The sequence below is a fragment of the Hemicordylus capensis genome, chromosome 16 (assembly GCF_027244095.1).
Source record: "Hemicordylus capensis ecotype Gifberg chromosome 16, rHemCap1.1.pri, whole genome shotgun sequence".
Taxonomy (NCBI): domain Eukaryota; kingdom Metazoa; phylum Chordata; class Lepidosauria; order Squamata; family Cordylidae; genus Hemicordylus; species Hemicordylus capensis.
Window position 1 is genome coordinate 3,667,940 of NC_069672.1, and position 23,267 is coordinate 3,691,206.

Here is a 23,267-nt window from a genome sequence, read left to right on the forward strand (position 1 = left end):
ATCTGAAGCTCTTTACTTTGGACTTCGAGGAGACATGATCGAGGTGTTTAAAATTATTATTTATTATGATTTATTTAAAATATTTCTCCCCTGCCCCTCCAGTGCACTACTGCTCAGGGCGGCTCACAACAATAAGATAGACACAGATACAATAAAAGTAATAAAATTAACTGGATCTTTTTAAAAAGTTGATTAAAACCCACAATTATTAGGTTCAAAATAAAACTGAAAATTATAAAAAGCTAAAGAAGTGAAAGAACCTACCAGATATAACAAAACAATAATGGAGCATGAAAAAGCCTCCTTTAAAAGATGCATTTTGAGATGTTTTTTAAAAACACTGAGGGAGGGAACATGGCGAAGCTCTTGAGGGAGGGTGTTCCAATGCCGAGGGGCCACAACCGAAAAGGCCCTGTCTCTAGTCCCCATCAACTGGATCTCTGTTAGTGGCGGGGCCATGAGCAGGGCCTGAGATGATGAACGGAGGGCCCTGGCAGATTCATATGGGAGAATGCTGTCCGACAGGTACCCTGGCCCCAAGCTGTGTAGGGCTTTAAAGGTCAATACCAGCACCTTGAATCTAGCCTGGAAGGGGACTGGTAGCCAATGAAGCTGACGCAGGATGGGTGTAATACTCGTGAAGCGATTTGCACCCACGAGCATCCTTGCTGCAGCGTCCTGAACCAGCTGAAGCTTCCAAACAGTCTTCAAGGGCAGCCCCACATAGAGCGCATTGCAGTAGTCCAATTGGGATGTTACCAATGCATGAGTGACTGAGGTCAGGTCCGACTTCTCCAAGTGGGGTCGCAGCTGGCGTACCAGCCGTAGTTGGTAAAAGGCGCTTCTGCACACCGCCGCCACTTCTGCATGGAGTGGTATTCCTTCCTGGAGCAGGTCCAAGCCAGGTTTACATAATCTGCCCGGTCGATTGGACAAATTCTACATCAAATATTTGCTTATCGATGTGAATTCGTCTGTGCGTTCGTCGCACTTTGCTTGCTAATAGTTAGATCCAATGTACAGTGATGTTATTAATATGGCTATGTTTAAAATTTTATATTGTTTTAGATGTTGTGTTATTGGTCAAAGACCGTCATAAAGACTGACTGACTGCATGGAGTAGAGAGGGTGGAGAGAGAGAAATTTCTCTCTCTCACACACACCCCACTAGAACCAGGGGTCATCCCATGAAACTGAAGGTTGGGAAATTTAGGACCGACATGAGGAAGTCCTTTTTCACACAGCGCATAATTAAGCTATGGAATTCTCTGCCACTGGATGTGGTGATGGCCAACAGGTTGGATGGCTTTAAAAGGGGCTTAGACAAAGTCATGGTGGGCAGGTCTATCAGTGGCTACTAGTCTGGTGGCTAAAAGAACCTACGTTTTGGGCGGTATAGAAATGTATTAAATAAATAAAAATAAATAAAATAATAGACCACCTCCAGCCTCAGAGGCAAGATGCCTCTTAAAACCAGTTGCAGGAGAGCGACACCTGGGCGTTTTTCACACAACAGGCTTTACTGCAAGTTCAAAGTCCGCCCCCCCCCATGATGCAAAAAGTGAATTTTTTTTTAAACCCTGGATATGAATCAGGCTATACTCGAATGCAAAAGGAAAAACCTGAATCATTTGTGAAGTGCTGCCTGACAGCTCGCAGGGACTTTGGGGGTAAATCTGGCTGATTCGTGAACCTTCCATTCCGGAGGAGATGCGAACTAAAAGCTAAATCGCCCTGGAGAGAAGGCACAGGCCCTCACCTCTGGCCTGTGGGCTTCTCAGGGGCCTCTGGTGGGCCACGGTGTGAAACAGGAGGCTGGACTGGATGGGCCTCCTTGGGTCTGATCCGGCAGGGCTGTGCTTAGGTTCTAACCCCTGATCTAGCCCAGCATCTTTCTTTCCACATTGGCCAGCCACACCTCAGCCCTAAACCCAGATTGCTTTTACTGAAAGACCATTCATAAGAGTTTTAGACTGTAACAAAATAATAAATAGAACTATCTTTTACTTTCTTTCTTTCCCTTCCTCTGAATCTTTTTTTCTTTCCCTTCTTCTAAATCTTTCTTTCTTTCTTTCTTTCTTTTTCCTTCCTCTAAATCTTTCTTTCTTTCTTTCTTTTTCCTTCCTCTAAATCTTTCTTTCTTTCTTTCTTTTTCCTTCCTCTAAATCTTTCTTTCTTTCTTTCTTTCTTTCTTTCCCTTCCTCTAAATCTTTCTTTCTTTCTTTCTTTCTTCTTCCTCTAAATCTTTTTCTTTCTTTCTTTCTTTCTTCCTTCCCCCTCCTCTAAATCTTCCTCCCTCCCTCTCTGCTTCTCTATAAAAAAGCAGCATCCGAAGCCGCTAACCCAAGAAGGGAGAACGCGCATATAAGGCACCCCCCAGATAAGGACAACGGCGACGGGGAGACAGAATCCGTCCCCTCCGCTCGGGCTCTCCCTCGGCGAGAGGCGCTCATCTGACCGACTGAGTCTCACAACCCTACAGAGGAGGCTGGGCGGGCGGGGCGGGGGGGGCCTGGCCAGCAGCCTCTCCCTCCTCCGCCGCTCGCCCGCCATCTCCCGCCGGCTCTTCGTCACGCAGGAGGCGGCGAGCGGCGGGGGGCGGGGCCGGAGGAGCTCCCTGGTGGCTGCTGCTGCCGATGCCGCCGCCCGCCGGCCGCGCACACCCCCGACACACACTCGGGCGGCAGAGCCAATCGGCGGCCGGCCTGCGCGCCACACACGCCGTCACTTAAGCAGCCTCCACGCCGCGGGCCCGGCTAGAGGCACAGCGGAGTCCGACCAGCAGCGCGCGGCCGGCCGGGTGGACGGACAGACCGGCAGAAGCGCGCCGGGCAGGCTCGACGGCACCACCAGGAGGGCCCCTCCGAGCCCCGAGGAGCGAGGCGGCGGCGGCGGCGGCGGCGGCAGCAGCGTGGCCGGCGGAGGCGCGCAGCCAGCGGCGGGTCCCCCCTTGGAGAGCCGGGGCGCACGGCGAGGGGCGCACGGCGCGGCGCCATGGAGTCCGGCGGAGGCGGCAAGGTGCGCGCGCTCTCCTCCTTCTCCTCCTCCTCCCTTTCTCTCGCCCTCTCCGGAGTCTTTTTACCCGCCCGAGGCTGCCGGGTCCGCGCGCGCCCTCTCCCTCCCTCCCTCCCTCCCTCCTTTCTTCCCCGCGCCGCCGGGTGCCTTCGATGCGCCCTCCGAGAAGGCGGCCGAGCTCCCGTCTGCCGCGATCCTCCAGCGTGGCTCCTTCAGCCGGCGTCGAGCAAGTGCCGCTTCTTGCTGCTCAGCTCGGGCCGGCCGGCTGCTTCCCCCCGCCTCCGGTGGCGAGAGCGGAAAGCGGGCGCTCGCCTTTTGCGCCGCCGAGCCAGTGCCTGCTCTGGCCGCGTCTTCCTCTCTCCTTCGCACTTGCGCCCTCTCACCTTCCCATTGCTTCGACTCCCGCACGGGGGGTCCCGAGACAGGGTGGGACTACAACTCCCATCACCCCCAGCCACCCTCTTCACTTTGCAACGGTTTCGATTCCCGCTAGACTTTCCAGCTTGGGTACCCAGATGCGGTGGGGGCTGCCGCTCGCACCATCCCGCAGCCACGACGGCCTCCTTCCTCGCCTTTGGCCCTTGTGGCGAGGTAGGATGGGATTTGTAGTCCAACGACATCTGGGGACCCGCGTTTGGGACCCCCCTGGTTTATTGTTGTTATGTGAAGTGATGCAGTCACAGTTTCGAATCCAGGAAAGTGGGGAGTTTCCTCTGTGCCCCTCACATCCCAAAACTTGCTGGAGTAGAAAAGAGACGTTCCCCCTTCATCAAAAGGGGTGCAGGATCGGTCTCCTTAGTAGTGCAGGATCGGATCGGCCTCTCTCTCTGTTTACTGCCCAAATCCTCGTTGGTTTTAATGGGGCTTGATGGCGATGGGGTTAGAAATCTCAGGTTCTGTGCGGCAAATAAATGAAATCTGCGCAAGAAAATCGAAGGGATGCACTTTACTTCCAAGGAACCGTTTTCCGGCCAATGTACAGCGTTTGCACAGGACCGTGTCGGCGGCGGGAAACGTACAATGCAGGCAATCTCGTTCAGTCCAATAAATGACAGTCGAGTCAGTTTCATGCTCGGGGGCTTTGGGTCTGAACGGGCGCAAAGGGGCACCTTTCCCTCTCTGTGCTCTTATGGCTGCATCTTCTCCATCCGTCCCTCTCCACCTTTGAGCTACTGGCAGGCTGAATGAAAAATTCAGATCCGGGGTTGCCCAAGAGGGCACAATGGAAATTTTTCAAGCTCCACTTGGTGGCAGCTCTGTGCATGCATGGTTGTGTGTGTGTGTGTGTGTGTGTGTGTGTGTGTGTGTGTGCAATTAGTAGACTCTTGGCTTGAGGGAGGACCGCCTCCTCCCCAGAAACATTTCACTCGGCTGCTTTCCGAGTCTAATTTCAGAGTCTTAATTTTCCTGGGGTACCTGGAAATTTTATGTCCGGATGATGCAAAGTACTTTTGGAATTGCAGCCAATCAGCTCATTGATACTCCGTGTGCTTTCTTTCTTACGGCTAGGGTGGCCTTATTCTGGCTTTCCAAATCTGGGTGCCTCATTTCCATATTCTGTAAATGGGCTTGGAAATAATTCTTGAGCAGAATGGTGACTGCACGTTTTGCTTCCTAACTCGGCTTCGACGAGGGCTAGAGCTTAGCTTTGTTTTTGTTTTTTAATGAAAGCTGAAATCCGGGTGAGAGGCTTAAAATATGGGTGAAACGCGGAATTCTGGGGTGGGGGGATTGCAGCTCTACTTATGGGCGATAATCACCAAGAATCTGGTTTTCAGACACCTGTGTTTCTAAAGCAAGCCTGATTTTGCATCTCGGTGATCAATATGTTGGCTGGAGACCTTAAAAATAATAATAATAATAATAGGGGTGTGATCAGAGAAGAGAGATTTTGATTTTGATTTTTTGGGGGGGGGGATTTTTTTTGAGAGAGACTTTTTTTTTCCAGAAGAGAGATTTTGAGATGTGGGTGTGTTTATTTCCAGATCTTGTGCTTTTTTAAAAAAATTAAATTAAATTAAAGTAAGTGCTCTTTGGGTCACTGAAAGTATCCAAAAATTGTCTTACTCAGTAAGACAGAAGGGAAAAAAATGAGATGTGTGTTTCTAGGTGGGTGAGCTGAATCCCACATGTTAGGTTTTTGAAACAGAAACCATAGTATATTTCACACTCTCATCCTGAACATAATTTCATTTAAATAAATCCTGTTAAGTTCATAAATGCCCGGGGTGGGGGACTGTTTGTGGTGGTGGTGGTGGTGGGTGCTTAGCTGCCCTGGTCTGTAACATTTTCGAATTGGAAAGGACCTAAGAGGTCTTGCTCCCCACTGCTCAGAGCAGGGATATGTTAAAAGCATCCCTTGACAAATGGCTGCCCAGAGTAAAGGTAAAGAGCCAGTGTCGACTCCTGGCGACCAGAGAGCCCTGGGTAGAATACAGGAGGGGTTGACCATTGCCTCCTCCCGCGCAGTATGAGATGATGTCTTTCAGCATCTTCCTACATCGCTGCTGCCCAGTATAGGTGTTTCCCATAGTCTGGGGAACATCCCAGCGGGGAGTCGAACCGGCAGCCTCTGGCTTGCTAGTCAAGTCATTTCCCTGCTAGTCCAAGTTATTCTGAAGTATTTCTTATTCTAATGTAAATTGTTGGACAGTTTGCAATTTCTGTATCGGGAGAATTGTTCCTCTTTATTTTCCCGCGGCAGTTCAAAGCTGGAATATTTGGCTATGCCTCCGTTTGTTTTTTAATAGCAACTTTATTGATTTCAAACGTTTGTTTTTCATCCTTCTTTCAAGGCCCTGCAGACAGGGGGAATAAAATTCCATTTGGTTCTCACAACGCCCCTGTTAGGTAGGTTACGGGGGGAGAGAGAAAGAGAGAGAGAGAGGGCCTGACCTGAGGTTACTTGGCAAACCACATGATTTGAATCTGATTCACGCGTACACTTCTGCCCCCTGCATCACACTGGCTCTGGCCGCTTAGGGGCGCTGAGCAGAGATTTTCGTAGGACCGGAGATGGGTCTGCGTCTGTGACACACTCGTATTGTCAGCTTGCAAATGGAGAGTGGTTAGATCTCAGCCGAGTTAATCCCAGTTAAGATGACAGCCTTCCAGTGGAGCCTGTTATGGGCCACGCTGTTGCAGGCAAAATGCGGGACAAATGTGTAGGGGGGGGACTTTCTGCCCTGTGCCCAAATGGTCACCTGTGCAACTGCCCTGTCCAGCCTGATCCTAGGCAGGTTAACCTGAAAGTTAACCCCACTGGGTTCCGTGCCAGTTCCTTCCAAGTAAATGTGGCCGGGAATTGCCCCCCGAGTGGACCCAAGCTGGCTACCGACCTGTGGCATTCGAGGTCTCTTCCCAGTTAGGTTATCAGTGGCAAGGGACAAGGTACTGGGGTGCTGAGGCAAGAGACACTGCCTGCCCCCCATGCCCCTGGTGGGGGCCAGCCCCCTTTCAGCGCTAACCCTTTAAAGCTTTAAAAGTGCCTGGAGACGGTCAGCGGGCAGGGAAGGTAAGAGCCCAGAGAGCAGGGTTGGGCCTCCTCTTCTCTCCTTGTGCTTCTTGCAAGCATGTGGGGAGCATGAGGAGGGCCGGTCTGGTGGTAGCAAGCATGCATTGTCCCCTTTAGGGCCTGTCTTGGTCTGCATTTGGATGGGAGGCCACATGTGAGCGCTGTCAGATCTTCCCCTTCGGGGATGGGGCTGCTCTGGGAAGAGCATCGGCCTGCTTCTGAGTCCCCTCTCTGGCGTCTCCAGGTAGGGCTGGGAAACACTCCTGCCTGCAACCTCGGAGAAGCCGCTGCCAGTCTGGGTAGGCAATCCTGAGATGGATGGACCCAGGGTCTGACTCAGTAGAAGGCAGCTTCCTAGGTGGCTCTCCCTGCAACGTTTACAAGGGTCAGATCGGTCCCAAAGCGCGTGGTGGCCACGGCGAGGGGCATTTCACTACTCTGTTGGCAGCCCAAGAATCGACCACCGGGGGTGACTTCCCCACCTTGCCTCCTGAAAGGGCCATCCCTGTTTAGGATGGGGAGGTCTGATTTTTAGAGCAAGTGTCCTTCAGGCTGCTGTGGTGAAATGCCAGGTACCTTTTTAGCACCTCTGACCTCACCTGGGTGCTCCTTTTGCTCTTCAGTCAGACCCCCACCCCCCGGCTTTACACAAGAGAAGTCTAACCACCGAGGTCTAACCCTGCAGCTAGGTCTCTATCCTCTCTACTTTCAGTCTTAATCACTCGTTTATTGGCCCTGGCTTAATTGACTTGTGGCTCAGGCTGCTGATAGTATCGTATTTGCATAGGGTGAGGTTTTCGTTTTGTTTTAGGTTTAGATTAGTTTAGTTAACGATAGGGATGTGCAAACTGATTCGGGTACAAATCGATTTGTACCCAAATTTAGCTGTTTTGGAGACAAAACAAATCAACTCTGTGGTCCATTGGCTGGATTCTGGTACAAATCGAATCGCGCCTGATTCGATTTGAATCGATCTGAGATTCAGATCTAACTTATTAATTCCCCCAGATTCCCAGCTTTTTTTTTTTTTTTAAAAGCTAAGCTCTAGCCCTTGTAGAAGTGGAGTTATGGAGCAAAATGTGTGGTCACTATTTTTCAAGTGTTTGGATTCTTTGGTTTATAATAACTTTCCCTCAATGAATCCCTATGAGGATTCATTACACACCTTCATTTCTCCTATTCATTTCGACTGTCTTTTCGACAGTGCCAACTGTCAACTGCTATGTGCCAACTACACCCCACTACCCCCCGCAAGGCAATGGGGTACTACTCAGTTTATGTTCTAGGATTTTTTTGCAGGTGTTTAGGCTCTTTGATGTCTAATAATCTTTCCTTATAATGAATCCCTATGAGGATCATTACACATCAAAGAGTCTAAACACCTCAAAAATTCCTAAAATATAAACTGAGTACCCAGTGGCTTGTGGGGTAGTTGGAACATGGGATGCCACTAATTCCCCATGCCCACCTGCAAAGCAGTGGGGTCAAAATGAACAGAAGAAATGGCACAAAAGAATCTAAACACCAAATAATCTAAACACTTCAAAAATACTTAAAGAATAAACTGAGTACCCCAGTGTGTGTGTGTGTGTGTGTGTGTAGTTGACGCACGGGAATTGACATTTGGCACTGTCCAATGATAGTCAAAATGAACAGTAGAAACGAAGGCATATAATGAATCCTCATAGGGATTCATTATGAGGAAAAGTTATTAGACACCAATGAATCCAAACACTTGAAAAATAATGACTGCACAGTTTGCTCAATAACTTCACTTCTACAAGGGCTAGAGCTTAGCTTTTCTTTCTTCTAAAAAAAATAAAATCTGGGGATCCGTGTTAGGGTTAGGATATGGCAACTTGAATCCCCATTGTTTCCTATGGCGGAAATGTTCAAAATCAGTAAAAACTTTTTAAAAAAATCATTAAAAATCAATCAAGTGTCCCACTGCCTTGAAATATGGGTGGTAGGTGACTCCCATGGGGACCTACCCACCACCCAAATGTGGTGTCCCTAGGACCTTGTTGAATGGTCCTAATTGGTCCAAATCCAAATCAAATCAAAGCAAATACAAATCAAATCTGGGGTGATTTGGAGGGGGTAGATTTGGATACAAAACATGTCAGGGGTGATTTGTTTTGGGTACAAACTGAATAAAAAAATATGATTTGTGCACATCCTTAGATAACAAGCCATCTTAACGCCCACTTCTTATCAGAGGAAGAAGGCATCGGGTTTTTACTTTTTCATTTTTAACATATTTGTACACAAGTATCAAAAGAAGGAGTAAATTGCTGTCTTATTAATGAGTTGGGTAGAATTTTGGATTTGCAAAGTGGACCATAGGCAGATGCTTTCTACTGAGTCAGGGGACTATTGTTCCAACTAGCTCAGAATTGTCTGAGCAAAGAGGCACCTTTTTAAAAATTGTGATTCTCTTTATTTAGCCGGGGGAGAGCAACTGGCCCACTCCATCCCCAGCACAGCATCCCTCCAGTGGCTGTTGCTGGTGTCTGTCTTATGTTTCTTTTTAGATTGTGAGCCCTTTGGGGACAGGGGACCATCTTTTTTATTTATGTATATCTAAGTAAACCGCTTTGAGAACTTTGGTTGAAGAGCAGTATATAAATATTTGTAGTAGTAGTAGTAGTAGTCTACAATAACTGGCAGCAGCTGGTTCCAAATGGGAACTTTCTCCTGCTGTTCCTGGAAATGCTGCAGGGATTGGGACCTTCTGCATCAAAAGCAGGGCCTCTGCCCCTGAGCGTTGGATGCTCCTGATAAACCTACGAAGCTGCCTTTTACTGAGTCTGACCATTGGTCCATCTAAGTCAGTATTGTCTGCACGGGCTGGCAGCAGCTTCTCCAAGGTTTCAGGCAGGAATCTTTCCCAGCCCAACCTGGAAATGTTGCCAGGGATCAAATCTGGGACGTTTTGCATTCAAAGCTGCTACAACCCCACCCTTGTGCTTCAGCGTCTGTTTTTATGATGCTATACACAATAATTTCTATATAGATGCTGCTTTACAGAGTAAGGTTGTGCCGTCGAGTCGGTGTCGACTCGTGACGAGTCCACAGAGCCCTGTGGTTGTCCTTGGTAGAATACAGGAGGGGTTGACCATGGCCTCCCCCTGCACAGTATGAGATGATGCCTTTCAGCATCTTCCTGTATCGCTGCTGCCTGATAGAGGTGCTTCCCATCGTCTGGGAAACATACTGGCGGAGATTCGAACCGGCAACCTCTGGCTTGCTCGTCAAGTCATTTCCCATTGCCAAAGGGACTGGTTTTAGAATCTAAACTTTACCATTGTGGGGTGACGGAGCAGTTCCTTGGGTGTAGCGAGGTGGGTTTTCTGGAAAGTTTTGAGTTGGAAAATGTGTGCTGAGATTGGCCTATTTGGGTTCTCTTTCTTTTTTGTTTAAGTTCGCCCTGCTGCTTCACCTCCAGTTTGCAAATAAATAGCAGCGACCCATCTGCTTCCTGGGGATAGCCACCTAACAAAGTTAGTTCCAACTTTGAAACTGTCCCACTTGGCAAGAGTTCTATCTACTCATTATGTGGCTGATAAATTTTAGGGAACAATGCATTAGCAGAAACAGGGAACTTTGAATGGAAAACAGTCACTGTGGAAAATTTTCCAGATGTTTTATTCCATCATGGAAATTTTTCTGCTGCTTTTTGCTGCCTGGGAGTCATTTTGATCGGGGAAGGGCAGAAAAGCATTCAGCCGGGGACATAGGAAGCTGCCTTAAACTGATTCAGACCATTGGTCCACTTTAGTATTGCCAACACTGACTGGTAGCAGCTCTCCTGGGTTCCAGGCAGGAGTTTCTCCCTGCGCTGCCTGGAGATGCTGCCAGGGATTGAACCTGGGACCTTCTGCATGCAAAGCAGATACTCTACCAGTGAGCTCTGGATGCTCCTGATAAACATATGAAGCTGCCAAATAGAATCAGACCTTTGGTTCATCGAGTTCAGTATTGCCGACACTGACTGGCAGCGGCTCTCCAAGGTTTCAGGCAGGAAGCTCTCCCTGTCCTACCTGGAGATGCCGCCAGGGATTGAACCTGGGATCTGTAAAGCAGATGCTTCAGCAACAATTAGAGAGCCGATGCTGTCTATCCCTGCCCTAAGGGGAATTATCTTCCAGTGCTCATATGTAGTCACCCATCCAAATTCAAACCAAGGCAGACTCTCCTTAGCAAGGGGACAATTCATGCTTGCTACCGCAAGCCCAGTTCTCCTCCGTTAGACACAGAAAAGTGGCTTTGAAGAAAAGGGAAGCACTCAGTAGACTGATATGAGTCATGTTGTTATTATCTGTCCCTGCTATAGCTTCCTTCTTTATAGGAAGGGTTCTGAAGCTAAGAGAGGCCGACCTGCTTAAAGCTGCCCGAATCTGAACCCAGATCTGTATTTTGTTCTCTGCCAATCTCTATTCTTGTCTTCCCCCAAGGAGCTCAGGGCGAAGTACGTGGTTTCCCTTCCACAGTTTTAATCTCGCAACAATCCTGCGAGGTCGGTTTGGCTAGAATGCCTGGCCCTGGGTAGCCCATGAGGTTTATGTCAAGAGTAGGGATTTGAACCCAGGACTCCCAGGAACACGTCTCATTTGCCTCCCTGCATTCACACCCTGCAGTCTTGAGTGCTTCTAAGGGTTGTGCGTTGTATGCTTTGTACTAGAACATGAGTAATAAATGCCTTGTTTGAGCAAGGGCTCGAATCACGGATATAGCTTTCTATAAGGAGTTTATACACGTCAGTAGCGTTGGTGCTGCATACATATTGCTTAGAGTTTAAGGGGGTGTGTGTGTTTGTGTGTGTTTTGTTAACTGGAGGGCCTCACCCCCATTTGATGCAAAGAGTGAACACGTTTTCCAGATTTTAAAAAAGCAAATTTATTTTGTACTATATTTGGTTTTGATATATCTCACTAGACCAAGAATTATCACCTTGAAACTCCTTTCATCACTCGTTAGGAGAGCAACTATTTCGTTAGACATTCGCTTCATTTTTGTCTATATTTAGCCACTGTGTGTGGTTTGAAGAAACTATTTTTGCCTTTCTCAGAATTTCTTCACAATTCGAACCCACTAACTTTGTTAGTTGGTTTTACCAGGCACTAGTTGAGCTGATATGAATTTGTGTGTGTGTGTGTGTGTGTGTGTGTGTGTGTGGTGTTGGTGTTTGCGGGGTTAGGAGGAGAAAATATTTTCAGTAACCTTTTTACTTGTTATGTGCTCTGGCCAAAATCTTGTTTTTGAAACCCAAATTTTTTTTAAAAAGCTGACTTGCAGGTCTGAGAGGTGAGCGGATCATCTTTCCAATATTTTGGAGTGTTTTTCTATGTTCGCACATGTTCATATTGTGGAGAGTTGGGGACATTGACTTTTCTGCCCTCCAAAGAATTCAGCGTCTCTTATTTCCTGAAAAATAATCCCGTTGTGTAATGTTGGGAAACATTCTCCCCCAGGAGAAACAGAGAGATGGATAAATGAATTGCTAAATATTTCAAAATTGCCTCGGATCTTGATACGTTCGGTTTATGAGGGGAACAACGTCTGTACTAAAATGACCGCTGTGTTTATGGCAGGGAAGCATGCTCTGCTCTGAATCTACAGCCACAGAGAGCTGGAGTTCTCAAACTCGAGCCTTGAGGTGGTCCTTGGACTACAACACCCATCATCCCATCACAATAGCCTTTGAGGGCCAATGATGGACGTTGTAGTCCAACAACATAAAGTAAATGTGTGCCGTCGAGTTGGTCTCGACTCGTGGCGACCACAGAGTTCTGTAGTTTTCTTTGGTAGAATAGAGGAGGGGTTGACCATTGCCTCCTCCCGCACAGTGTGAGATGAGCCTTTCAGCATCTTCCTATATCGCTGCTGCCTGACATAGGTGTTTCCCATAGTCTGAGAAACACACCAGCGGGGATTCAAACCAGCAACCTCTTGCTCCCTGGGCAAGTTACTTCTTCCCTGCTGCACCGTTAGGTGGCCTTGGGACCCAAATTTGAGAACCTGGCAGTATGTGGTTGTAGAGGATTTCATATATGAATCAGTTTAAGAGCCTCTGATTTCTTCTTCAGCCTCCGTTCCGACTCTCTCACCCTCAGTGCCTTTCGTTTTGCAGGCTTACGAGACCTTTACATCTTTGTTTTTGAGCGTATTATCCCCCTTCGTTTTAAAAAGGGGATCTCTCCAGATCTTCATCCGTGGATTAGTCCAATACGAGCACAATTAGTCCAATACGTCCAATACAAATAGTCCAATACAAGCACAATTCCAGTGTAGGAATAAACTTGTACTCTTCCTTTTATTACTGTCTTTGGAAACCGAACCTCAGAGCTGGGGTGTGCATTGGGTGTGAACACCTCCGTCAGAACATAAGAACAACCCTACTGGATCAGGCCCAAGGCCCATCTAGTCCAGCATCCTGTTTCACACAGTGGGCCACCAGAAGCCTCTGAGAAGCCCACAGGCAAGAGGTGAGGATATGCCCTCTCTCTCCTGCTGCTGCTGCTCCCCTGCAACTGGTATTGAAACCTTATTGAGGATCTCCGTGGTCCTCCGTAAAACAACCGTGAGCCTCAGTTTCCCATCTGTGAAATGGGCAGTCAAATTTAGGAACATAGGAAGCTGCCTTCTACTGAGTCAGACCCTTTGTCCATCTAGCTCAGCATTGCATACACAGACTGGCAGTGGCTTCTCCCAGGTTGCAGGCAGGAATCTCTCTCAGCCCTATCTTGGAGATGCTGCCAGGGAGGGAACCTGGAACCTTCTGCTCTTCCCAGAGCAGCTCCATCACTTCCTCCAAGGTGCTGAGCAGGGTTTAGATATGGTTGTCTTCCCAGGAAATGTTCTGTGCTGTTAAAAAGTCAAATCTGCTTAATTTGAGCACTTGAGCTGTGCCACACGCAGCTCTCCACACAAAATGGACTGTTGCCTTGGAGCAGGATGAGGCCAGAGGGGAAGCCGGAGGCATGGAAGGAGTCGTGTGTAGGCGCTGGTTGTTGGGCTGGTGATTGGCAACCAGCGTCATCCAGGGGTGCTTTTGAGGAAAGGCAAAGCGTTGGGGGCTACTTAGCTTCAAGGAAACACGACGAAGGGAGATGAGAAATGTCGGTTTTAAAAAGCTGGTGTGGAGAATGTGGCCAGAGAGAACTGTTGCCTCCCTCTCTCAAAAGCTGAGCTTCATTGCCCAGCGGAACAGACCGGTGGGACAAACAAGTCCTTTTTATACAACACAGAATTTATTTCTAGACTCTGCTGCCTCCCATGGAGAAGGACAGCTCTATCCGCTGCTGTGAGCCAGGATATCTGAATAGCACCTCTCTCTCTAGAGGCAGTCTACCTTTCAGTGCCAGTTGCCGGGACCTTCCTGTCCTGCCTAAGGACTTCCCGGGTATATCCTGGAAACCAGTCAGGGCCATAGCTCAGTGGCAGAGCATCTGCTTTGCATTCAGAAGGCCCCGGGTTCAATTCCTGGCATCTGCAGGTACAGCTCGGAGAGAAACCCAACCAGAAAGGGCTGTGGAGAGCCGCTGCCAGTCAGAGTAGACAGTTCTGAACTAGAGGGGCCAAAGGTCTGACTCAGTAGGAGGCAGCTTCCTGTGTTCCTATGATGATGGGCCCACTTTGGTCTGATCCAGCAGAGCTGGATACCACCCTTCCTAAAATGCCTCAGGGCAGTCTACACTAAAATAAAAAAATACCTACCGATCAAGATTTTAAAAACACATTTGAAAGCAGATTAAAATTAACATTCGAACTACATATGCTGAACTAAAAACTATACTACTGAGCTAAGGTTTCTTTCCAGGTCTAATTCTGCACGATGCAAAAAAGAATTGGGGTTTCTCTTTTTGGCTGTCGCTACTTGACCGTGCAGTAGCTTCTTTTGTGCTCCGTCCTGTATATATTTGTTCTTCTCTCAAAGAGCGATTGCTCAGCTGAAGCAGCCTGGCTTTTCCCTGCCCCTTTTCACAGTTCCAAATTATGTTGCAAATGCATTGAGCCCCTTTTTAGGAACACGAGAAGCTGCCATATACTGAGTCAGACCCTTGGTCTATCTAGCTCAGCATTGTCTGCACAGACTGGCAGCGGCTTCTCCCAGGAATCTCTCTCAGCCCTGTCTGGAGATGCCAGGGAGGTAGAGCTGCCATGCCCCCCGAAATTCTGGGTTTCACTTGGATTTTAAACATCTCACTCAGATTACTTAGGCCACCCAGATTCGCCCAGATATCAGCTTTCATTAAAAAAAGAAAAGGAAAGAAAAAAAAGCTAGGCTAGAAGCGGAGTTATGGAACAAAATGTGCACTCACTATTCTGCTCAAAAACGATTTCCAAGCCAATTTACATAATATGCAAATTAGGCACCTGAACGCCAGAATATGGCAACCCTAGAGGGAGGGAACTTGAGACGTCTGTATGTTTCATACATGAACCTCTGCTAACTGGGCAAAGAGGCACTTTTTTTAACGTGGTGATTCTTTTCATTTAACAGGGGGAGAGCAACTGGCCCTCTCCATCCCCAGCACAGTCCCTCCAGTGACTGTTGCTGGTGTCTCTCTTCGGTTTCTTTTTAGATTGTGAGCCCTTTGGAGCCACCGTATCTATCTATATATTTATTTCTCCTCGGCGTACCCGTTGCTAATCTCATGTGTGGCAGCTCTCGGGTACCGAGAGAATTGGTACCGGGAATTGGTACCGGGAATTGGGCAGAAGGAGGTAGTAGGCTGGCTTTCTGGCCAGCTCGCCAGCCCGAAAATGCCCGGGTGGTGGGAAAAAGCAGAGCAGCAGAGATGCAAGTGCTCTGTGCCTGGCCCATCTAGTTTTTATTTATTATTTCTCTATGTAAACTGTCTTGAAAACTCTTGTTGGAAAGCAGTATATAAATATCTGTTGTTGTTGTTGTATGCAGGTGGGCCCTCCAGAGCGGCCCCATCCCCTAAGGGGGAATATCTTACAGTGTCTCCCCTCCCAGTGCAAACCCGGGCAGAGCCTGCTTAGCAAAGGGGACCCGTCGTGCGTGCGACCACAAGGCCGGCTCTCCCCCCACTTCCCCAGCCGCGTCTTGATTTTGCCAGACACATGCTTGGCGTCCGTCGCTTGCCCCGTCCGTCTCTGGTGTTTTCCGTCTCTTGCCTAGCCGAGAAGGCAGAGACGGAAGCTGAGCAGGGAGAGGAAGAGGAAGAGGAGAGGCAGAAGGTTCCTCCCCCATCAGAGGGCATCCGAGGCAATCCGGCTTCTTTTCTGGGTCAGCGTGCTTTTTGCAGGAGGCGGGATTGTGCAAGGCTGGCCTGAAATGTCCCTCTCTCCGCCCCCTGCCTTGGAAAGAGATGGGCGCCCAGTTGGAGCTGCACCCAGAGCCCCTGATTGCAAAATGACACCGTCTCAGGGGACGGCAGCAGGAGGCCGGGAGGGGAGGGAGCCAAGGAGAGGAACCGCCGGGCAGGAATCCTGGCCGAGCTCACTGCACAGTGGCTCATAAGGGGTGGATTTGGAACGGGAGCATGGGACGTGCGGGCCAACGGCACAGCCCTGCGCCCTTTCCAGAGGCAATGGAAGGAAAGGCATCTTCATCGCAGATTTCCTCCTTGACTGCAAAAAGCCGACTTTTAGGAAACCGATAGGGTTGGGAAAACAACTTTCCGAGCAGCTCAGGGCTTTCTTTGGGTCATCAAAGAGGCCCGGCGCACCATGGGGCAGGCTTTGATCTCCTGGACAAAGACCCCGCAGGACCGAGTGGGGTCGGTGGCCGTTTGTCCCGGCGCATTGTTGACTGTGAGGGGAAGAATAAATATTGATGGAGCGATTCGTTATCGGGCTTTGCCGCGCTGGCCTCCAGGATGGTCCCGGGCTCCGCAGATCCTGTGCCACTCGAGGAACAATCGTGGCCGAGAGGCAGGGGGGCATTCGCTGGGGTTTTTCCACCACCCGACGTTGCATCTTTCGGTGGACAAAGGTTTCCGCGGGGGCGACGCGGACCTGCCACCTTTGCAAGTCCGTCGGGGATCAAGCAGAACCGAATTGTGCACAAAACCGGTTTGTCCGGTTCGAGTCCAGACCGGACTCGAACCGGACTGGGCGTGTTGGGTTCTGGCACCCTGAATGAGAACCCACTGTTTGGCTCGAGTCTGAGCCAGCTCAGCATTCTAATTGTGAAATAAATTCTACGATATGTAACTCGTTTTGAAGGCTGCCGCGCATGTGCACTGGCCATTTGTGGACCCGGGACCACATGCAGGCAGAGAGCTGGGAAGGTCCACAAATGGGCCAGAACCGGCCTGAAAAGGACCGGGAGGAAGCCAGTGGGAGATACCAGCCTCTTCTGAGATACACCGCCCCCCGCCTGTGTGGGCGTGGCTGCAGCAGCACCCCCCAGAGGCCAGCATTACCACTTGGACCCAGCAATGAGTTATTAATTTTTTAAATTAAAACCCCCCCGAACTTTTTTGTTTTGTTTTCCAATTAGAACCCTATAGCAAGCCCTCTGTGTTCGGTTCTAAGTCAAACTGAATCGAACCGGTCCCTGTTTGACTCGCGGCCGAGCCTAGTTTGATGGTGAACCGGTTTGAACTTGAACCGGTTTGCACATCCCTTCCAAACTGGATCAATTTCAGTTTAAGCACACTTGAGTTTGTTTATGTTTGGGGGGGGGGCGTGTTCAGCCAATGAAGATGCAAGGAAGGCGATCTGAAGGCCCATCCACACATTATGTTCTACACTCTTACGATGTGTGTCTGTTGTACACAGGTACAGATCTGTGGAGAGGGACAGTCATTCACGCACACACGTGAATGAGTGTACAGACATTTACACTCGTACAGCATAATGTCTGAATCAGGTTCAGGTCTGTCCTGGATCAAATACTATCAAAGTGGGTCAATTTCAGTTTGAGTGAAATTGAGTGGGGGTTTTTTTGAGAGGGATGTCACAGTTTCTGCCAGAGTTAGTTTCAGCTAGCTGAGCAAAGAGGCACCTTTTAAAAGTGGTGATTCTCTTGTATTTAGCAGGGGGAGAGCAACTGGCCCTATCCATCCCCAGCACAGCATCCCTCCAGTGGCTGTCGCTGGTGTCTCTATTATGTTTCTTTTTTTGATTATGAGCCCTTTGGGGACAGGGGGCCATCTTATTTATGTCTTATTTTCTTTTCTACATAAACCACTTTGAGAACTTTGGTTGAAGAGATTTATATATAAGATTATATAAGATTTATTTTACAATCAAGGATCAAATACATCAGATACTATTATAAGCGGTATATAAATGTTCAGAGGAGGAGGAGGAGGAGGAGTCTGTGTGGAAAACTGGGTGATGTTTGGGAGACGGGTTTTCACTCTCACCTCTTCTACATCCCACAAGTACCTGCTGCAGTGGTTTCCTGCACTGAGCAGGGGGTGGACTAGAGAACCTCTGAGGGCCCTTCCCACGCTAACATTCTATGGTCTGACATCTTTACTGGGCTCACTGCTTCTGCAGTCAGTGGTTATTGTCCTAAATAGTTTGCGTAACAGAGGCACAGATTCCTGTTCCACCCTTTGCCCATAACTTTGCTGTCACTCCATTTGGTAGAGGAAGTCATTAATCTTAATTCAGCATCAAGATTTTTCCTCTTCAATTGTCCAAAAGCAGGCCTTGCTGAAAACAGGGCTGCAGCTCAATACTTGGCCTCCACTGCAATCCCTGACATCTCCAGGGAGGGCCAAGGGGGGAAAAAATGCTTGAAACGCTGAAGAGCTGCTGCCAGTCAGAGCAGGTAGTACTGAGCTATATGGGCCAAGGGTCAGACTCAGCGGACAGCAGCTTGCTATGTTTCTAAAATCTTCTCCCATTGCTCCTGAAATCCGTGCTGCTACTGCACTACTGAAATCCAAAATAGCCTCCCACGTGGAGATTATCCCTGCTGCCAACCAGTCCTTTTGCATGTGCCCGAAGCAACCCGATCTACAGACATAAGCAGGTGATAACATTTAGTTGCATGACTCACCAGCTGGGAGACGTAGAAGCAAAGAGTGAGTCAGTCTTTTTTCCTTTTCCTTTTCGGCAGGAAGTGGGGGAAGGTCAGTTGACTGGTGTCTGAGAGACCCCGGGCAGAGGAAACTGTCCTCTTAGCTAAGCAGGGTCTGCCCTGGTTTGCATTTGAATGGGAGACACTGCAAGATATTCCCCTTAGGGGATGGGGCCGCTCTGGGAAAAGCACCTGCCTACTTGCATGTAGAAGGTCCCAGGTTCCCTCCCTGGCAGCATCACCAGGTAGGGCTGAGAGAGACGCCTGCCTTCAACTTGGAGAAGCCGCTGCCAGCCAGTGTAGACAACTGCCGCTCCTTATTACGTAGAAAGCGGCCATATACTGAGTCTGACCCTTGGCCCATCTAGCTCAGTATTGTCTGCTCTGACTGGCAGCAGCTCTCCAAGGCAGGAGTCTTTCCACGCCCTGTCTGGAGACTGAACCCAGGACCATTTGCATGCAGTGTTGTCTCCCCACTGTTAAATTGAGTTTGTAAGCCCCTCAGGGCAGGGTCCCTTCTTCTCTGCTTTGCCTATGCTGTTCCATAAATGGTGTGCGTGGATAAACATGATCGTGTGCTGGGCTCCTTGGAGGAAGAGCGGGATAGAAATGTAAAAATAAATAAATAAGGTGCTGTATGCATGATGTAACTTTTAAAAAGAGAGGGAGAGGAGTGGCTGTTTCTTTCGGATCCTGTGAGTCATGGTTTGTCTTCTGGTCACGAGCGTATTAATCTGTCGTTATGGATGCACCCGGCAATGGGTCTCTGTGGTGCAGAAAAGCCTGCATCTTTTCTGTGGAGTTTTTGGCCCAACCCCTGAGCCCCTGGTAACTCGCTGTCAGCAAGCGGAAGTCCTTTTCTCCCTGGCTTTTACCCCCCTTTCAATTTCCCTTCCCTTTGTTCAAGGTTAGATTGTATACTCTTTGGGGCAGAGGCCTCTCCTCTTATAGTCTGTAAAGCACCATAAACAACCTCAATAACCTTGTAAATAATAATAATGAGGACTCGATGTCTGGATAAAACAAACCAGCCAATAACACCTGTCCGACTGTGCAAATAAATAATAATAAACTTATTTTTACATTTGGCTATAACCAAGGAGCCCAAGAGCCCAGCTGGGTCTAAATGGTTAACTTTATCCTCACAACAACCCTGTGAGGTACGTTAGGTTGAATAAGATGTGACTGGCCCCGAGTCACACAGTGAGTTTCATGGCGGAATGGGGATTTGAACTCGGGTCTCCCCAATCCTAGTCCAACCCTCAAAGCAATTCACCATGCTGGCTCTATAATAATTATAATAATCATAATCGTAATAATATTATGATTCTTATGTAAATAACAACAACAACTAGGTTGAGCAACATTCAGACGAAGTCCGATTGAAATTAACAGGACTTAGCCAATTATGGAAAACTTACAATTGAATCATTTTGGAGTCGGCAGAAGCCCTAAGGTGTACCTTACTTAAAGTAAAGTTGTGCCATCGAGTCGGTGTCGACTACTGGCGCCCACGGAGCCCTGTGATTGCCTTTGGGAGAATACAGGAGGGGTTGACCATTGCCTCCGCCCGCGCAGTATGAGATGATGCCTTTCAGCATCTTCCCCTATCGCTGCTGCCCAATATAGGCGTTTCCCATCTACTCTTGGAAACAGACCCGCGGGGATTCAAACCGGCAACCTCTGGCTTGCTAGTCAGGTCATTTCCCCGCTGCGCCATTAGGTGGCTGGACTTAACTTAACTTGCCCCTAAATCCAGCACTGTAGACAAAACTGTCCTAGGTGGACCGATGGTCAGAGTCGATATAAAGCAGCCTTATATGTAGGGAGGGGCCCTAGATCAGTGGGAGAGCATCTGCTTTGCATGCCGATGGTACCAAGTTCCCTCCCTGGCAGCATCTCCGAGATAGGGCTGAGAGAGACTCCTGCCTGCAACCTTGGAGAAGCCACTGCCAGTCTGGGAAGACAATCCCGAGCTAGACGGACCAAGGGCCTGACTCAGTTTATGGCAGCTCCCGATGTTCTGATGGTGGATGCCGGTCAGATTATTTTGCTGGGGTTCTCTTTGTGTCTAAATCCGGCACCGCCTGGAGCCAGACGTGCGACGGGATTGCCTCCGTCCTTTCCGCTTTGAATGGCCCCCCTCCCCGCCGGCCGGCTGCTGGGCAGCATAAAATGGCCACTCCACCATCATGCCATCCTCCCCCCCCCCAGCCGTGGGTCGGCCCCTTTTGCCTGCCTGTCCCTCCACGAGGAAGGGAGCGGCCAGGCCTGTTGGCCCTCGGTGATGGGCAGCTCCTCCCTGTGGCTGTCTGAGAGGGAAATGGGTGAAAGGAGAGCATGATGTGACAGCTTAGCTGGGGAAGGTGCAGCCATGCGCAGGCGCCTGCTCCCGATTGGCTGTGGAGGGACGAGCCCCCGAGAGCCAGGAATCTGAGGTCAAGGGGGGAGGGAATCCAAGGGGTTTTTTGGGGGGGGGCACACACAGATGTAAGAGGCTCAGCTCTGGAAGCGTTTCTAGCGGCCAGCCTTTCCCTTGCCTGAAATGTTCTTGGGTTTGCCAGACGGAACGGAAGAGCTCGATTTTGGCGAGCTTTAGAAACCGCTTGCTTGCGTCTCGTCGTAGCTTTAGAAACCAGGGAGGTGGTTTGCCTTGGGAATCTGCAGGAAGCCCCCCACCCTACTGACGGACGGGGTGGTGTTCCCAAAGCTTGTTGGTAAGCCAGAGGCTCATAAGCCGGCCCGCGTATCATTCCCGACTGGTCTGTAGGTGTGGGTTGGCGTTTGGAAGCTGGCGACGGCCTTTATGTCCGTTCTGTTAGGAAGGTCGTAACTCGAGGAGTTAGGAGCTCTGTTAGGAAGGTCATAACTCGAGGAGTGCCTGTATTAAATATTTCTCAGCCCATTCACATGACCTCTCAACTGAGGCTACCCTCCTCTGAGCCCGTTCCAGTTTAAACCCTGGTTCATGGACGAGGGGCAAACATCTCCTCGTATCGGAATTTATCTGCCGACTCGGAGCAGACACTTGGAAGCATGTTCTTGTGACATCCATGGGTTCACTTCCAAATGAATGTGTTTAAAATGGGAAGACCAGGTTCGTTCATTTTCAGTCGGATCCTGAATAGAGGATCCGAATCGATATGGCACTTCAGTAAAAGTGAAGCAAAGTTGTGCCCTCGAGTCGGTGTCGACTCTTGGAGACCACAGAGCCCTGTGGTTGTCTTTGGTAGAATACAGGAGGGGTTGACCATGGCCTCCTCCCACACAGCATGAGATGATGCCTTTCAGCATCTTCCTATATTGTTGCTGCCCAATATAGCTGTTTCCCATGGTCTGGGGAACAGACCAGCGGGGATTCGAACCAGCAACATCTTGCTCACTAGGCAAGTCATTTTCCTGCTGCGCCATTAGGTGGCACTTCGGAGTGCTTCCAAAAACCAGAGTCCTCTTTCCAGTGGTGGCATCCCTCCAAGATTTCACTGATGAGAACAGGGCCGTGCCTACGATTGGTTAGGGGGCGTGGCCATACAAGCTGGGGGCGGGGCAAGCCACATGGGAGGCGGGGCATACAAAATGTAGTGGGCGTATGTACTTGGGACATGGCATACAGTTATGGACTACAAGGGGACCACAAATGGAAAGCAGATCATGAAGATGGGGCTGGTCTTGTGGTAACGAGCATGCATTGTCCCCTTTGCTAAGCAGGGTCCACCCTGGTTTGCATTTGGATGGGAGGCTAAATATGTGAGCACTGGAAGATATTCCCCTTACGGGATGGGGCTGTTCTGAGAAGAGCACCTGCCTGCTTGCATGCAGAAGGTTCCAAGTTCCCTCCCTGGCAGCATCTCCAAAACAAGGCTGAGAGAACTGGGGCCGTTCTGAGAGGAGAACACAGGAAGCTGCCATATACTGTGTCAGACCATGGGTCTATCTAGCTCAGTATTGTCTTCACAGACTGGCAGCAGCTTTTCCAAGGTTGTAGGCAGGAATCTCTCTCAGCCCTCTCTTGGAGATGCTGCCAGGGAGGGAACTTCGAACCTTGGAGAGCTGGTCTTGAGGTAGCAAGCATGACTTGTTCCCCTTAGCTAAACAGGGTCTACCCTGGTCACATATGAAAAGGAGACTAGAAGGGAGCACTGGAAGAGATTCCCCTCAGGGGATGGAGTCGCTCTGGGAAGAGCAGAAGGTTCCAAGTTCCCTCCCTGGCAGCATCTCCAAGAGAGGGCTGAGAGAGATTCCTGCCTGCAACCTTGGAGAAGCCGCTGCCAGTCTGTGAAGACAATCCTGAGCTAGATAGACCAAGGGTCTGACTCAGTATATGGCAGCTTCTTATGTCCCTATGACCGTGATTTACCAGAGACAGATTCCGGCAAAGAGGGATCGAGCCTCTGAGCTCCTAGCAGGAACGTGATTTGAATCTGGTTCCCGGATTGCCGCTTATCCGCTAGGCTCGCCCTCTCTCCAGTGTGTCTAATCCTGCATCATAAGCTTTGTCAGGAGGGGCCGGCGTCGTCTTACGTCTTTCCAAAGCCCAGCCATGTGACCGTGGTAAATGGCTATTACACAACAATGAATAGGCGGGTCACTGGCCCGCCAGCCACCTTGACGGAGTGCCCGGCTGCTAGCAGGCATGTCCTGCAAGCGAAAACCCTTCCCTGCCTCTCCGCACTGGGGTCTAGCCACAGTTTGGCACCCTGGATAAATGGAAGCAGATTGTTCAGG

The 23,267-nt window shown here is 49.5% G+C and overlaps 1 protein-coding gene across 1 annotated transcript in view; it reads left to right on the forward strand.

Moving 5' to 3' along the window:
- The first annotated feature begins 2,592 nt into the window (after nucleotides 1–2,592).
- SLC2A1 (solute carrier family 2 member 1) overlaps nucleotides 2,593–23,267 on the forward strand; it is a 60,050-nt gene continuing 39,375 nt past the window's right edge. The window contains exon 1 of the mRNA XM_053280654.1: nucleotides 2,593–3,018. Coding sequence (XP_053136629.1) covers nucleotides 2,995–3,018 — 24 coding nt within the window. The 5' untranslated portion in view covers nucleotides 2,593–2,994. The remainder of the gene's footprint in view (nucleotides 3,019–23,267) is intronic.